Genomic DNA, 1,129 nt, shown 5'->3' with positions numbered 1-1,129 from the left:
CGGAGGGTGTGTAGAGCCCAGGATCACATTCGATAATTGACACAGGGTTACAAAATCGTGGGATAAAAAATATTATGAAAAAAACAAAAAAAACAAGCAGCATGCAGTGCAAGACTTATAACTTTGTTTCCTCTGGTGATCCTGACATCCAGATGTTTACACACGTTAGACTCCTAAGAGCACACGTAGGTCGCAGGAGTCTATAGTGGCACAGCTCCCTCCGGTGGAGGGAGGAGCTAAATGAATACGGCCGGGATGTAACGAGAGCATGGATGGATTACTTTATCCAGGCGAAGGACGAAAGACTTGAAGGCATTCTATGACAGATGATTCATGAACGGCGTGGGCGGGCAGCTAATGCCCAAATATGGACATGATTGACATTGGCACAACTCGGTGTTGTCCGGCATCCGTTTGTGTTGTGTCTGACGTCACACGGCCACGTAGGGAGATACCCACATGGGTGAGTGTACGTGCCCAGAAATCCCCCTTGCAGGATCAACAAAGGTTGTTCTTTCGGTCTTCTTCGCCACTTCTTCAACGACCGCCCACGCCCAGGTGGTTTTGAATGGATTGCTTGTTTTCTAGAATATACTTGGTCCAATAAAAGCATCATGGCATCTATAGGGAGGGCCATAGGGGTCCTTCGAGCTGGGACGCAGCTCTTCCACCGTGGCCCACACAGGATCGCCACTAGAAGGGCTGGCGGCGGACCACACATAGAGCCCCAGTACAGGCAATATCCACAACTCACCAAGCATCAGAAGTTCCAATCAGAGTTCCTTAGTGCTGCCATGTGGTTCTGGATCCTTTGGCACTGCTGGCATGACCCTCACGCGGTGCTGGGCCACTTCCCATGGCCCGATGCCTCCAAATGGACAGATGAAGAACTAGGAATCCCACCAGATGATGCTGAATTGGAGTAGGGAGGAAGAGGAAGGAAGTTCCAGAAAGGCACTGAAAAGGCATCATTGTACATCGCTGAGGAACCGTTCAATGGAAAGGTGGCACCATCTTTGAGTCAGAGTGGTATAGTTGAGAGACAACTCTGTTGTAACGGTTCACTTCATGGGGCCAGTCCACTTCTACATAGACTTCTATTGGCGAAGAGTGACAAAGGCCTGAACCG

General features: G+C 49.9%; 1 protein-coding gene across 1 annotated transcript; it reads left to right on the top strand.

Annotated features, from left to right (window-relative positions):
• Positions 1–614: 614 nt before the first annotated feature.
• On the top strand, positions 615–926 carry ndufb2 (NADH:ubiquinone oxidoreductase subunit B2; the record flags this gene model as incomplete). Its single annotated transcript, XM_080794652.1, has 1 exon — positions 615–926. The coding sequence occupies one exon, from the start codon at positions 615–617 to the stop codon at positions 924–926; it is 312 nt and encodes a 103-aa protein (XP_080650778.1).
• Positions 927–1,129: the final 203 nt, after the last annotated feature.

Source organism: Protomyctophum bolini, assembly GCF_963924005.1.
Source record: "Protomyctophum bolini genome assembly, contig: SCAFFOLD_171, whole genome shotgun sequence".
Lineage (NCBI taxonomy): Eukaryota > Metazoa > Chordata > Actinopteri > Myctophiformes > Myctophidae > Protomyctophum > Protomyctophum bolini.
This window is presented reverse-complemented; position numbering and strand designations above follow the sequence as displayed.